We start from the raw sequence: 13,713 nt of genomic DNA on the forward strand, positions 1-13,713 counted from the left end.
GTCACGTGACTGAGACAGGAACTGTATTCCTCAGCTAAGCTGTGTGACTAATGCAGAATGGTTTCATTGGTGTCTTCACAATGTCTTCACAGGGTGAAAACAGCATTGTCTTTTCTTTTTCTTACCATTTTAGTAGGAGTCCATTCCAACAGACCGAGAACACCAGCAACAAGAAGCTCCTAAGCCTGATGATTATGCACATGTAGAACTGATATATTTTTTGAATTAATAGGGATATGACTGGGTCTTCCTAATTGTGGTATTTTACTGAAGAATAGAGTGTCTGTCTATACACTGTAGTATGATAAATAGAAAATGAAAAGAACCAAAACATATTCATTGGGGGGTAAATTTAGAAACTTCTCAGAGCTGTTTTCTGCAGGGTATTAAATGCAGAGCAGAGAAGAAAAAAGCAGTAAGTGAATGTGGGAAACCTGCGCACAGCAATCAATAGTGGTGTAATTAAAGGGCTTGAGAGTCCTTTATATAAAGCCATTTCAAGTTGTTCTGCTTCACACATCTCTCCCTCCGATACCTTGCAATGTAATTGCCATGGAAATTAGTTTCACTTTTGGAATTTGTTGTGAGTGGGACAGAGCAAGAACGAGAGAGAGAGAGGGGGAATGGAAAAATGTAAAGGAGACACTAAGAAATGTAGAGCCGCTTTTGATCTACACTTTATTTATAATGCTCTATCTGTATACAGTATATATTAGTTTGTGCTGTAAGAGTGTTTGTCTCTGCCAGTGTTGAATCCTGGACTTTATTTTTACTTCATTTAACATTTTATTAAATGAAAAAAAAAAGTACAACAGCACCATTTAAGTGAAAAATAGTATAGTGGCTTCATCTCAACAGGATATGGGCATTACATTCATATCTATATAAATAACAGCAATAGTCCTGTGGTGCTTCATAGTGTTTTCAGATGGATGTGACTCAAGTTAGTTAATAATAAAGCTCAATCAGCTTGTATTATCCAGGGTTAGGGTTAGGGGTGGGTAACTGCTCATCAGTTATTTGGAGTGATCTTCAGTGTTTTTCCAGAGGTTCTGTAAGAACCTTGTATGTACAACAAGACATGATTAAAAACTGAACTTACTGCCATGGAAATGTGTTTACGAATATGAAGTATGCTAAATTCAGGTCTCTGTGCCTACAGTAATGGTACATTATGAACACTGTAGTACCAAACCAACAGACTTCAATTAAGTACTGAACATATTTATTGGTGCGGTGCTGAAAGCACTGTGAAGTCGACTGCATCATCTCATTAAGCTCTGGCGGTCTCCATGGAGTGTCCCTGAGCAATTAACCAACGGCCAGTCAATTCAGCCAGCCTTAATTGAATGGAAATTAAAAGAGAAAAATAAGGAGAAAAGGGTATTAAAGGGGAGAATAAATAAAGGGAGATAGACAGATGGAAACAAATAGCAGCTGGATCCCAAGAGTGGTCAGATTGCAGCCTATCGATTGAAGACAGATTACATCTCTCTCACTCTTTTCCTTTTGTCTCTAATTTTCTTCATCCATTCTGTATTGTAAACAGAAGCTTACCTTACAAACCACTGGATGTAAATTAACTTGGTCTACGTGTACACCAACAACCAACAAATCCTTTGTCAGAGGTTGAATGACCTCTGACACACAATTTAGATCTAAGTGACACAAATAAATCCATGCTAGATATAGAGCTAACATTACGGCTTAAAAGGCCACAGGAGTCAATAGAAGACACTAATGCAACAATCTGGTACAAGAAGCCCTTCAAAATCCAATACTGTTGAAATGTCCTGTAATACACTTAAACCATGTTCTTCAGGTTTGTGGTTGAAAGCAATATCAGGGCAAGAGTGGCACACAATCAGAACCTGCCCCTACCCTAAAGACGTGTGTGTGTGTGTGTGTGTGTGTGTGTGTGTGTGTGTGTGTGTGTGTGTGTGTGTGTGTGTGTGTGTGTGTGTGTGTGTGTGTGTGTGTGTGTGTGTGTGTGTGTGTGTGTGTGTGTAGATGCTACATGGGCAGCACCAGAGAACAGTGTTCCAGTCAGTGACCGCCAGCTTGGATCTATTGGGGGATAAATGGAGTTGGACAGACAGTACACACAAACAATGGTGAAACATGCTGGCAGCCAGAGATGACCCCCCCGCCCCCCCATCTCCATACAGACTGCAGAGGTAGGATGGAGGCAGGAGATGTCAGTGGAGGCTCAACTGAATGGGTTAGGATGCAGTGGGTGGCAGGAATTACCCCACACCCTCAATGCTGTTCCATTTGTAAACACACTATTGCACCACATTCACCAGCACACGTGAGGTGAGTGTGTTTCTGTCCTTGAGAGCCTGTAGTTTTTGATACTGGGTGCTATCTGGATCTATCTGGTGACACTGGTGAATTGTAGACTACCTCTAGGTAACTACAGTTGGTTGTCAGTCTGGTTCACACCTCAGTATACGTAGGATGGACATGATTTAGACCAGTGGTTCTTAACCTGGGTTTGATTGAACCCTAGGGGTTTGGTGAGTCGGTCTCAGGGGTTCAGTGGAGACGGGCGTCGAGACAAAAAACCAAAAACACCCGACACGATTTGTTTTACTGGTGTGTTTCATCAAATACACCAGCAAAACATATACTAATGTCATACATTTGAAAAAAATAAATAACATATATATATATATATATATATATATATATATATATATATATATATATATATATATATATATATATATATATATATATATATATATATATTTATTTATTTATTTTTTTAATGGTTTTTTTTACTAAAGAAGGGTTCGGTGAGTGAGCAAATGAAACCGGCAGGGTTCAGCACCTCCAACAAGGTTAAGAACCACTGATTTAGACACTATGCTATTCAAAACAGATTTTCTCAAGCATTACGTAGGTTGTTTGTGACTCGGAAAATAACTCAATCTACACAATCTTTCCAGATGATGAATCCTGTTGAATTCATTCCTCCTCAAGCACCATCATCAAAAGATTTATTGCTATATAATAATGGGATTCTAAGTACCATTTTCATTTCATATTTGTCTATCTATACAATTTTTCATTTGGTGGCAAGAATCAGGAACATATTTCACAACCTAGATAACAAAAGTTTGGAAATTGTGAAATGTTAAAAAAAAAAGTAAGAACATACTGATCATTTTTTAGTATATTTTGTAAAACATCAGTAAAAAAAACCAACAAACAAACAGTTAAGGCAAATATTATACCCCGCAATTTTGGAATGAGGGGTGTACTATAGGTAGTGAGAAAATACCATTTTCAATGTGATTGAATCCTCCACTTACGTTATTCCTTCAACAAAACCTCCTTCACCTTCATCTTCTTCTCTACTGTTTGCTTTCTGCTATATTTCTTTAGAGCAGCCTTTGGTTTGAATGATGTGAAAATATCTCTGCCCCCCACCTATCACTCTTTCATCTCCATCTGGAAAAGGAAATGAAACTTTGGTGACAAATTTCCTCCCTTTTTAAGAGATTTTCAGATGTAATTTTATGTTGGTTGCTTAAAATGAGGCAAACCTTCATTTCAGTTGGAGTGAAATGACTTTGCCGGTACAGACTGCACTTGTTTATTAAGTCATGTCACATTTTGTAATTGCCGTTTTTTGCCCTGAGGGTCTCTGATGTCCTGTCCTAACTCTCTTATTTTAGTATTTCTCTTTCAGTTCAAGAAAGGATGTTGAAATACATTCTAAGAAAAGATCTCCCCTTTAATTGGCCCACCCATTTATTAATTCTGTTTTTGTGTGAAAAGGGTATCGCTGGCTGCAACGGGAAGCGCTTGTCATTGCATCTCCTCTCTCACCTCATTCACAATAGGTTAATTACCAACTGCATCTCATTTAGGTGACCTGACCATGAGTTGCACTCAAGGTCCAAGTCACATTTCAAGGCAATTAAAACTCTACCACATTAAAATAATTCAAGCAATTAAATATCTTGAAATAACAAAAGCACGGATGACATGCAGCTACAATAAAAAAGGACTGCAATAAAAGAAAGGTAAGGGAGCAGATCCGTCTATAAAGCCCCAGTGAATACTAATCTTTTAGGGGGATAGTTTTAGATTGGAGTGACTAGAAATAATGGAGTGAGAGCGACTTTTGCACACGAGTCACTGGTCAGCTTACTGGTACAACTGCCTAAAATATATAGAGTAAATGGTCTCGCTGCATGGCTCCTTACCTTTATTCCTCTTGCTCTTTGTGTATCCACACATAGGGTTTAAAGACATGGGCTTTTGAAGCTCAATGGCAAAGCACTGAGGACTAAAATTGTCGGTAGCTCTTACTTTTAAGGCTGGAAAAGTCTGTAAGTCTATAAGTCTATACTGTACTGCACTTTTCTTTAATTCTATACAATTGATGTAAAATATAGTGCATAAGGCCTGGTAATAGCTAACCTTTGTCTTCAGTTCTGCCCGAGGTACCTCGACCTTTAGAGATGCAGAAACTGAACACGACTAAGACTGAACCCATAGCCTCCCTCTCCTCTTCTATATAAGAAGAAGGCCTGGTGTTAAACTCATGCCTGCACTAGTTGAGATTGCCCTGGCAACTGCCCTACACAAAACATGTGCACCTACTGTAAGGGGAGTCAAAGTATCCACCTGTGACACCAGGCCGGCTTCTGTCTCCAACATGACACGAAAGTTGGATTAACAATTCTTTGGTGGAATATTTTCTTAGTTTTCATGTTATTTTGTCTTTATGGACATGAAAAATGACAGCAAGTGTTTTACATCATCTGTGCACCTTCCAGAACACAGTCACTTTTAAATAGACTTTTTTTAATCAATTCCTATTAGTTTACATGTCAATCTGAATAAAAAAATAGCATGAAAAGACTATTGAGTGTGCTTCTGCAGCATTCAAGACAACAGTGAATATCACCAGCACTATTACAGTACACAAGAGTGGCAGGAATCTTTTCAGCTATAATAACATTCAGAGGGACATTATGAGCCAGATAGAATACAGGAAATTGTGAATAATATTGTTATTGGGATGTTATTCTCTCATTTCCTTTAGAATAAACATACTAACACAAATGAACACAAATAAACACATTAATAAACATAATTTTGTGGTCCTCTTCTTAATATTGTACGTAATCCTAATTTATTCCCAGCTCTCTGTTCCTCTGACTGTCAGTTCTCTCTCACACACTCACTTTTTCACACTCTCTCTTCCCCCTGGCCCTCTCACACCCTCACCATCTCCTTTTCTCACCCCCCACCCCCTCTAATCCTCTCTCTCTCTCACACCCTCACTCTATCTATCTTTTCCTTTGCTTTCTCAAACCTGCTCTCTCTATTCCTGTCCCTCCAAACACCCTTACTCTGTAAAGTCTTGTGTTATGAATATGATCGACTTGGAAACATCTATTGATAGTGTGTTTTGTATGTTTACCTGAGTTGGGGGGCATGGCTAGAGGAGTGCAGGCGTCTCCCTGTCCCAGCGATGGGGAGGACAGTAACGTCTTTGCCAGGAAGGCAGAGATGGGCTGAACCAACAGAGACGTCAGACCCCCCCGATCCTGTCCAGATCCTTCGACTTGACACAAGCAGAGAATACAAGAAGAAAAGAAACAGAAATGAAGGCAAATGAAGGAATGACAGCAAGAGCTGTCAGAGACAAGTGGTTGTTATTCCACTTTCTGCTGTGACTCAGCTTCCTTTGCTATATTTAATATCATCCTGTTGTGTGTCTTGTTATGGAGGTGAATTGTATGTTCTTGTGAAACGTCTGAGATTAACTTTAAAAAAAAGTATTTTTCTATGTTGTCTTTCACATACTTTCATTTAGAGTCACCTGTGAGTCAGATTGTTATTGTACCATAAAGATCTGAGGAAACAGTTTAGAAGTTCAAGAATGTAAACATCAGATCAAGAATACATGTAAGTTTTATTTGTACTTGATGTTGTAGTCAGACTGTTAGGAGGAGACTGATGGTTTCTTTGTGCTGTCAGTTGGACATGTCAGATGTTTGGCTTCCAGTGGTTTAATTTATCAAAAAATACGGATGTGTTCATGTTTCCAGCACCTGTTGTCTTCATTCCCATCGTTGTTATTTCCTCTCAGACTGTATGGGCTGTGCTTGGGACAGCAGAGATCGTGTCACTGTTTGATTTCCCCCCATCGAGAGACCAAATGTTCTTCATGGTCCATTCATGGCTTCACGGGCAATTTGAGACCAACCAACTCACCTGTAGCGCATATTTCTGGAGGTGGGAGGAAGCTGGAGAACCCGGAGAGAACCCGCGCAGACACGGGGAGAACATGCCAACCACACACAGAGCGCGACTCGAACCCGGAGACACCTTGCTGCACGGCGACAGCGTTACCCACTGCGCCACCGTGACGCCCGCTGTTCAATGACTACATAGTAACCAGCCTCAGGTGCTGCACCTGTGCAGTGGATTCAACACATTTTTGTAAAAAGTAAGTTAATCTTTCATTCGAAAAAAACAAAAAGTCACCATAAAGGGGGCACCACAAAGCTTCCTCCCACCTCCAAAACATGCACTTCAGGTGAATTGGTTGGTTCCAAATTGCCCGTAGGTGTGAGATTGCGCGCATGCTGGTCTGTCTCCATGTGGTTCCACGGTGCACTGGCGTCGCGCCCGGAGTGTACCCTGCCTCACGCTTCCAGTCGGCTGGGATAAACTCCAGCAACACCTTAACCCGCAGAAGTAACTTTAGTAATGGATGTATGGGTGTTGGTCCTTCTGCAGGGTTACACCTATGTTCATTTAGTGCATCATTGCTCCTCAGTAACACACACTGCTGCTAAAATGTCAATGATCAAAGATATATATAGATCGAAGGTATATACAGCTGTTTTAGAGGATTATGCCGAACATGTGGAGTTGTAGCTGTCACTTTGATGGTAATGTCACATGACTTATTCAAGGTAAACCCTGGTCGTCCTTGAATCCATACAGGTCCTAAAATAAGTTTACCAGTGTAGTAAAACACAAATGTTGAATGACCTATTCTAGATTGAACAAAAATGCATATTATTACAACACACAAGCATTTTGACATACATGGAAATGCACATACATACATTATTATTATACCTTCAAAGTGGTAATGTATTGTAACTGTCATTGTTTGTGTGTTCGTTCGTTCGTTCGTTCGTTAGTCCAAAGCAAAGGGGATGAACACAAGATGATGACCTTGACCTTGAGAAAACTAGGTCAATGTCAAATTTAAACTTTTGTTCACTCAGTAACTGGATAAGATAGAAAAACGAGGGAGAAGGCCAGTGTAAGACCATAGATCAAAGCTAGTGCTTCGATCTACCTATGCACTAGCTTTGATGGTCAAAGCTAGAGCATAGCTTTGACCTACCCTAAAAGGTCAAAGCTAGGGCACCCTGACCTACCCTGGAAGTGGATCAGGGTAAGTCACAGGCAGTCAAGAACCAAGGCAGTCTCTGTTCAGACTACAAAAGAGACTTCCGATATCAATCTAGATGGGCTACACAACTGATTTTGATGACCAGTCTGAACACAGCAGATTACCATGAAGGGTGCGCTGTGTGCCAAATCAGAAACCATACAATTTTGGTGCACAACTAGATAAAGGGTGTGGCTTTGACCCAAAAGCAGAACCAGTCAGAATCTAACGTTTTAATCCAAAACACAGTCCAAAATCATGTAGTCAGGAGATCAGGCAGACAAATCAGACGGGGAATGGGCAAACAGGCAGCATTCAGGAAACAAGCAAAATCAGCACACGGTAATCACAAGAACAGGAACGCTGGAGAGTCAGACGCGTCACTAACAACCTGGCAAAGGATGAGGCAGGACGAAGATGGACGGATGATTAAGAGGAGCTGCAGCGGCGCAGACAGGTGGATGGAGCTGGGCTGATGGGGGGAGTGGGGGGAGAACAAGAGGGAAAACTGGGGCTGCAGGAGCAGTCTCATAAAGAATTTCATTCATTCTTTAACAACGTGAAACAGGGTATAATTCAGAATTAGTCAGATGAAAATGTAATGTAAAGGATTTGAGCAAATATTCTTAAAATAACAATGTATTGCTTACATGATAAGATGAATCAAGAAGAATTTTAAATTGTCAAAATATTTCACCAGCTTGTTTAAAATGTTCTGTTTTTTAAATCATACTAATTTGGTTCGCTGAGTAATGACTTCCATTATTTCAATTACATCTGTAATCTCTGTTCCCACCAATAATCTCTTAACTCAGTTGGTGGCTGAAGACACCAGTTGTGCTTACAAATGCTTCATTTAATCAATGTAAAATTGACATATATTGTGGTTTATTTTCCAACGGCCCTCCTTTGTCACACCACAGCACTATACTGCAAAAGCTTCATGAGAATTTAACAAGGCTTTTATTAGAGGAAATGTGTTTAAAATGGTTTCTTTGCCAGGATTAATATAGAAATTACTTACTAGAAAAATTGTGTTATGTTACATTTTCTTGCCATCTGTAATAATTACACTAAAATATTGTTGCAAACAAATGGGAGCTGCAGTCAGCCATAACTTATTACAAAAGCATGCATCCTTTGTCTCCAATATCTAATTTTGTCAGCCAGTTGTGTCTTGTATACCCCATTAACTAAAGCACACTGGAACTTCTCTGCCTCTCTTGTAGCTGATGCAGACTTTGTTCAAGTTCCTGAATAATCAATATTCTACCCGTAGTTGTGAGGACAAGTGCAACAGCCCTTGAAAAAATCTCTGGTTTCTTCGAAACAACGTTGCAGTCAATAGCTTTCTGTGGCTGCTCTGGAGTCGGCTAGGCATTTCAAGACGAGGGCATTAATAATCCATGTACGTCACGCACGACAAAACAGTGTGCAGAGGGAGGGGGCAGTAGAGACGGATGGGGGGAAAAAACTGGAGAGGAAGGCAAAAAGTTAAAAAAAAAAAAGAAGGTCAGGAGATGGCCAGAGGGAAAAAATGAGGAGTTAGAGGAGAGACGAGGAAGGAGATGAGGAGACGAAGGAAGACAAGATGAGGGGACAATGAAGGGGGGGTCACATTGAGAGACGATGAGCAAAAAAAAGATGAAAACCTGACAGTTTGGAGGAGAGAAATTAATGGTGACTGGCTCATACCTCCGACCCCCCTCCCACTGGTGCTCCTCCAGGGCCTTAGGGCCACTGTGAGGCTCCCACTCATTTAGGAAGCAGTAGCTCAGTCCACCAGGTCTTGAGCAATGCATGCAATATTTTATTTTTTTGTCTAAATGTATAAATCATTCCGAGTAACTCCAGGTTATTTAACATCTGACAACCCAGCCATTACTTTTCTATGTTTTATATTTATGGTATTTTTATAAAAGGCATTATCTAATATAATTTAGTAGTTGAAGTAAACAAAAAGAGTTGTGTCATAGCAGAGTTCATTTTACCTCAGGAAAGTAGTGCATCCCTGGAATGCGCTTCAAAAAAATGTGAGCATCCCAACGTGACATTTATACAAAAGTAATAACAGAAAATACGGTAGAAACCTTATGCAAGGATCGAGTTTTGCCAATAGTACAATATAAAAACTAAACAAACTGTTAATTTTAATGATTTTATTAATGACGACGTCATAACTGTTTAAGTAAAAAAAATTAAACAGTAAAATTATTATTTTTATCAAAATATTTAGAAATATACAATATAATACAGTTTTTTTTTCAGTTTTGCTTTTTGAACAATAGTTGTCTTTACTTTTAATTCATACATTCATACATTCTCCTGTGGACGCTGCACCTAGCTGACAGAACCTTCTCCAAACAAGTGTTTTGTAAGCCGCTGCTTCATTATTTAGTATTGGGTGCTGACTTTTAGCCATGCCTCAGCCATGGAAACAATCGCGTCCATTGCGGTACAAATGTTCGGATTTTTGCTGGTTTTCGCTCGGCTTCTTCTGCGTCTTTATCCGTACTATCCACAGTAATGTCTATTTTTCTTCTTGAACTTTTGATTCGTTTATTATTCTAGAAAGCACTCATTGTCACTTGGTTTTTCTCCAACTTCTGCATCTTTTTCGGCGGCACAGTGACTCGTCTCTCGCTGCAGCGTGTAAAACAAGCCGACGTTGTGTTGCTGTTTGATCGATTTTAGTAGGACTGAATCACGCAGTTGAGTCTCATGATGAGAAACTCACGCGAGATCAAAACATAATGGTGATTTCCGGGTCCGAAATTTAAATGAAGAAATGGTTAAATTGTGAATGTTTTTGTTGAATGGAAGTACATTTTTTCCCAATATTATATCTCGGAAAAAGGTAGCATCAGAGTTTTTTTATTATAAATATGTAAGTTTACATCCCAGGGACGCATGTTGTCTGATGATGATGTGTTCCTGTCAAAAATGTGCGTCAAAGATTCAAGGACACACGCTCACGAGGTAAACACAGTGGAAACACTGGGTTGATGTTATTATGATTATTTCACCTTCACTTGAACACCCAACACTGCCTAGTGAAAGACACATTTTTGAGCAAGAAGTGAAGAGGAGCACCTGTGTTTGCTGCTGTCTGGTCCTCGCTGGTGTCAGCTACCCACAAGCTGAAGCCGATCGATAAGGTGGTATTTTTCCATTTTATACAACCTATTTTAAATATTTTTATTTTCTAACAACACTCTACCTACTATGGCTTCTCCCGCCAGCCTGCCCCCGTCTCTTCCCCTATCGACTCTTGTTCCAACTGTCTTATGTTCAGTTACACCTCCACCTCCATTAGCGAGTCAGGGATTTGTTTAAAGTGTAGTTTTGTTTCAGCGCTGGAGGCGAGGCTCGGTCAGGTCGAGGGGCGACTCCGCTCCATCGAGCACAGGCATAGCCCCGCAAAAAGCAGCCCCCAGACAGGTTTAGCGGGAGCGGAGCACCCTAGCTTAGCGTCGCAGCTAGTAGGTCCTGCTAGCGCTAGTCCTAGCTGCCCCCCACCCTCAGCGGCCCCCGAGCAGCTGGGTAAACAGCATGGTCGGAAAACTGTGAGGGGGAGACGTAGGCAGAAGAAGTCTACTGCACACCACCAGTAAGTAAAGTGAGTAAAGCTAAATGAAGGTTTAAACAAATTGTAATTCATTGTGGGGTAAATGATGCTCGCCTGAGAAAGACGGAGGTTCTAAAGGCTAACGTTGAGTCGGTGTGCACATTTGCAAAGACCCTGGCTGATGAAGTAGTTTTCTCTGGTCCCCTCCCAAATTTGACTAGTGATGAGATGTTTAGCCGCATGTCATCGTTTAATCGCTGGCTGACGAGGTGGTGTCCCGATAACTCAGTAGGCTTCACTGATAATTAGAAAGCTTTCTGGGGCAAGCCTGGTCTCATTAGGAGGGATGGCATCCATCCTACTTGGGATGGTGCTGCCCTCTTGTCTAAAAATATAGTTCAAAGTCTATCTTCTAAATCCTGACATACCAGAGTGGAGATCAGGCATCAGAGCTGCAGTCCTACTCTCTCTCTCTCTGAGTTTCTCCTACTACAGTCCCCAGCCATAGCTAACTCTAATTTAACAAATACACACCCCATTAAGACTGTGTCTGTCCCCCGGACCTATAGAAGTGTTAGACTGTTAAAATCTAGAAATACTGCTTCAATTAACCATAGTAACTTAATTCATATTAAAAGTGTACCTAGACAAAGTTCAGACAGGATAATTAAATGTGGTCTTTTAATATTAGATGATTATCATCTAAGCCTCTTTTGGTCAGTGATCTAATAACCGATGACAGTATTGATATCTTTGGACTAACATAAACCTGGCTACATGAGGATGAATATGTTAGCCTAAATGAAGCTTCCCCTTCCAGCCACATCAACTGTCATACAGCTCGTGATAGTGGACGAGGAGGCGGCGTGGAGCCATATACAACTCTAACTTATCAATTAATACAAAACCTGAGTCTAGCTACAGTACCTTTGAGAGCCTTAGCATGAATGTGCTAAAGTCCTCAAATAAACTAGCTGATACTATTGAATTTGTAATTGTATGTCATCCTCCTGGACCAGATTCGTCTTTTTTGATAGAATTTTCTGAATTTCTATCTAATTTGGCTGCTACCAAAGTTAAGGTTACAGTAATAGGAGATTTCAATGTTCATTTTTACAGTGTGGGTGATAGTTTCTGCGTTGGGTTCATGTCTATGCTAGATTCTCTAGGCTTCTCACAGTTAGTGTATGGTCCTACCCATAAACACCATCACACCATCCATCTTATTCTTACCCACGGTGTAGATATAGGGCACTTGAATATTTTCCCACAAAATGACTTCTTGTCAGATCACTCCCTACTTACTTTTGACTTTGCCCTAATTAACAATAACCCACAGAATAAAACCATCTTGACCAGATCGATCACTGATTCAGTAATAACTAAATAGAGAAAAAAAAAGCCTCAGCCCTAGAGTCAGTATGCTCCCCTGACCCCTATTCCAGTACTAGCCAGAATATTGAATTTCTCACAGACAGTATGGCTAACATCCTAAAAACAACTCTAGATGAAACAGCCCCGTTAAAAAGAAAAATTAGAAAACAGGAAAGGTCAGCCCCGTGGTTTAATTCGTCAGTCCGCGACCTTAAACAGCGCCCCCCCAGACTGGAGAGAATCTGGCGATCGACAAAAAATAACCTAGCCTATTCAACCTGGAAAGACAGCTTTACGTCATATAAGAAGGCTCTCAGTAGAAGTAGAAATACTTACTACTCTACATTAGAAGAGGAGGTTGGGATTAAAAACTCAGCACTAGACTGGTTCAGCTCATATCTATCTGACCGATTTCAGTTTGTCTATGTAAATAATAAATCTTCAGATCAAGGGACTGTCACCTGTGGAGTACCTCAAGGATCTGTTCTGGGGCCAATTCTGTTTAATCTGTATACAGGTATGTTACCAGTGGGAAATATTATAAGGAAACATAATATTAATTTTCATTGTTATGCTGACAATACTCAATTATATTTATCAATTAAAACAAATGAAATTAAATTGGAATCCTGCCTCAGGAATATTAAATCCCAGATGCTTCACAATTTCTTGATGTTAAACAGTAACAAAACTGAAGTCATTATTATTGGGCTGAAGCATCTCAGAGATGATCTCTCTAACATTGTAATTCTCTTAGACAGCATTGATCTGTCCTCCACCAGTGAAGTCAGGAACCTGGGAGGGATTTCTGATCAACATCTGTCCTCTGATTCTCATCAGTCTGTATCCCGGACAGACTTCTTTCACTGGAGAAATGTTACTAAAGTTAGAAATTTCTTATCCTTTAAAGACACAGAAAAAATCATTCATGCCTTTGTTACTTCTAGATTGGATTACTGCAATTCCTTATTATGGGCTGTCCTAGCTCCTCTATTAGGACTCTACAGTTAGTTCAGAATGCAGCTGGAGGAGAGAACACATCTCTCCTGTCCTAGCGTCACTTCATCGGCTCCAGATTCATTATAGAATACAATTTAAACTCCTCATGATCACATAAAGCTCTCCACTGTAAGGCCCCGTCTGACATGGAGATCTGATTGAAGTCTATCACCCCCCCAGGGCCCTTCCATCAGAGGAGGCAGGATTTCTGGTGACCCGTCGGGTTTTTAAGAGTAGAACAGGAGGCAGAAGCTTCAGCTATCTTCAGCTATATTTACTCTGGAACGATCTCCCAGCCTCGGTCCGGGGGGGGGGGGGGGGGACCCTTAGC

General features: G+C 40.4%; 1 protein-coding gene across 1 annotated transcript in view; it reads right to left on the reverse strand.

Moving 5' to 3' along the window:
• LOC137598558 (inactive N-acetylated-alpha-linked acidic dipeptidase-like protein 2) overlaps window positions 1-13,713 on the reverse strand; it is a 428,247-nt gene that overhangs the window by 174,128 nt on the left and 240,406 nt on the right. Inside the window, exon 9 of the mRNA XM_068318829.1 lies at window positions 5,447-5,590. Coding sequence (XP_068174930.1) covers window positions 5,447-5,590 — 144 coding nt within the window. The remainder of the gene's footprint in view (window positions 1-5,446; window positions 5,591-13,713) is intronic.

Source organism: Antennarius striatus, chromosome 7 (genome assembly GCF_040054535.1).
Source record: "Antennarius striatus isolate MH-2024 chromosome 7, ASM4005453v1, whole genome shotgun sequence".
Lineage (NCBI taxonomy): Eukaryota > Metazoa > Chordata > Actinopteri > Lophiiformes > Antennariidae > Antennarius > Antennarius striatus.